Source organism: Martes martes, assembly GCF_963455335.1.
Source record: "Martes martes genome assembly, chromosome: 9".
NCBI classification, from domain to species: Eukaryota; Metazoa; Chordata; class Mammalia; order Carnivora; family Mustelidae; genus Martes; species Martes martes.
The window spans coordinates 14,230,717-14,233,303 of record NC_137896.1 but is presented as its reverse complement, the minus strand read 5'-3'; the positions used below and the strand labels follow the sequence as shown (position 1 = coordinate 14,233,303).

At 42.9% G+C, this 2,587-nt stretch overlaps 1 protein-coding gene across 1 annotated transcript; it reads right to left on the bottom strand.

Moving 5' to 3' along the window:
• Positions 1-411: 411 nt before the first annotated feature.
• Positions 412-2,154, bottom strand: WFDC11 (WAP four-disulfide core domain 11; the record flags this gene model as incomplete). The annotated part of the gene is made up of 3 exons (XM_080814732.1): positions 412-426; positions 938-1,080; positions 2,058-2,154. 3 exons carry the CDS (start codon positions 2,152-2,154, stop codon positions 412-414), a joined length of 255 nt encoding a protein of 84 aa, XP_080670858.1.
• Positions 2,155-2,587: the final 433 nt, after the last annotated feature.

The following is a 2,587-nucleotide window of genomic DNA, read 5'->3' as shown; positions in this document are numbered from 1 at the left end:
GTGGCTCAGTGGGTTAAAGCCTCTGTCTTCGGCTCAGGTCATGATCCCGGGGTCCTGGGATCGAGCCCCACATCGGGCTCTCTGCTCCGGGGGGAGCCTGCTTTCTCCTCTCTCTCTGCCTGCCTCTCTGCCTACTTGTGATCTGTCCGTCAAATGAATAAATAAAATCTTTTAAAAAAATAAATAAATAAACTTCTATTCTCTGAAAACCATGAAATTAGCCTATCGTTTCTAAGGTAATCAAATGAGGAAGCAATTTGGGGGTATAATATGGTAATCAAAGGTAGTGGGAGGGAGTTGAAAAAACCAAAATCCACTGCTGATAAATGAGTTTATTTGTCAAGGATTTGCTCTTGCCCAGCCCTCAGTGTGAATGGACTGGTGTCCTGCTGGGAGGTTAGGGTTTAAACCTCATGCAAATATTTCCTGCAAGACAGAAATGTTATATACTCAGAGGCTAAGGGAACTCTGAGGAACAAGCATTCATTTCCAAGCTTTATATTACCCATCCCCACCAGACCCTGGGACATGAGTACTTTATGCAATGCCAAGAATTGTATACTTCTGGGGTGGGGAGGTGGGTTTGGCTCATTGAACAGAGAAATGTAGACATTTGGGGCCTGACTGGGCCCTAAGGGTTCAATGAAAGGTCTGACTATGGAGGAAATGGTTAGAAATTTGGAGAAAAATTGGGAAAAGAGAAAACGATTGAGTAATAAAATGAGGACAACGTAGGCATTGATTATATAATGAAAGAAATAAAGTGCCCCAAACTGGTATCTTGGTTTATTCACCAGTGCTCTACTGTCCAGGCTTAGGGGACATTGTCTTCCACCATTTTTGTGCATAGGATTTGAGGAACCTCGGTCTTCTGTTTATGAATAACAGCATCCTAGAATCAGTAAAGACCCACGCCCAAGCACATCTCCCAACTCACTTTATTCTTCCAACAGATGTTCCCACAATAGGTCCAGCAGCATGTATAATTTTTGCTTACACATTTAAGGGCTCTAGAACACTTCTTGGTACATTCAATGACACTTGGCTCTCCCCAACATTCCTCAAGGAACATTTCATCCCCTGTAATTGACATGAGTTGGAAAGAGGCTGACAGGGGCCACATAACCAAGGTGGGAAGAGAAGTCCTTCATAAGCTTAACAGCCCCTCCTAGAATCCAAGCCCCACCAAGCCCCACCCAGGTATCCATCTGCCTTAGGAGAAAATCCCTGTACTAAACCTCCTCATTACATCTTCACAGATCTCTGCCTTTTCTGCTCCCATAGGCCTCTGGGCCCTCATCAAGCTTCCTGGAGATAGGATTCAGCATACACTCCCCACACACACTCATGTGTCCTCCTATAAAGTCTACATTTCTGTAACAGGAGACTTCAGGGCCCAAGGCAGCCTCTAGCCTCATTACCATACCTACTTCCTAGTGTGGGAAGCCACACCAGGGAGAATAAGGAACAGATTATCTCCCTTCTTCTCTTTCTAATTGACCCTGCCTTTAAGAACAGCTTCTCACCAAATTCTCTCTCTCACCCATTCTCTTGGCACCCTCCACTGATTCCATTTTCTCATCATATGGCCCTCAACTTTGCCCCACTAGAGACACATCTCATGTCTCTTTTCTATCTTTTCACATTCTGAAAGATTTGCCACTGAAACTAAGGGTATATATATTAAGAAATCCCCCTATAGTACTCTTCAAATCACACACAGCTAAGACACAGAGCTTCTGGAAGTACGGAAAGATATGGTACCCTGACATGGAAAAATAACATATCTTTATAACTTATGGGATGTATGCAAAAGGTGGCAGGGCCCATTACCACTTTCAAAGTTGAAAGAGGAAGCATCGCAGAACCTCCACTTGGACATTTCTTAGATCTCTGTGCATTAACAAAAAAGTCTCTGAATCTCCAATAGGTGACCCAAGGAAAGTGGGTCCTGAGTCCTGAGTCAAACGTGCCAGACACAATACCCCTTCACTTGTCCAGGAAAAAGCACAATACCCTCCTTCCACAGTACGCCCATCCCCAGGTTAATCACCTACAGCTGTGTTTTTCCTTCATCACTCCCAGCACAGACGGTAGCACCATACAGAGGAATGTCATGAGTTGAGGTGTCCAGAGCTTCATGATGATGACCATATATGTCTGAATATATACTGTCGTGATGTTTTTTTTCCCCTTCCAGTTGCTGCTGGAAATTGAGAGATATAAACAGAGTTGTGAGGCAAGAAGAATTGCTTATAGAATTTCTTTACTATTTGTCTACTTATTCCTCCTTGCCCCCATCCACCCAACAACAGGCACACACACACCAAAGCTGAACACTGGCTTTGCTGAAAGGTTTCTCTGTATCTCACACTTCCTGCCTTCCTTTTATAGAAAAAAATTATTTTAAAAATGTGTTGCCTTCCGTTGATGAAAAGATAATTCAAATCCAGCTGACAAAATTTTTAAAACACAGAAAAGTACAAAGAAGACAATGAAGTATTTCTGGTAACTCCACTATATTGGTGTATGTTATCCTATCTTCTATATGTGCACATAAAACTGAAATCATATCAGACTTGCTGTA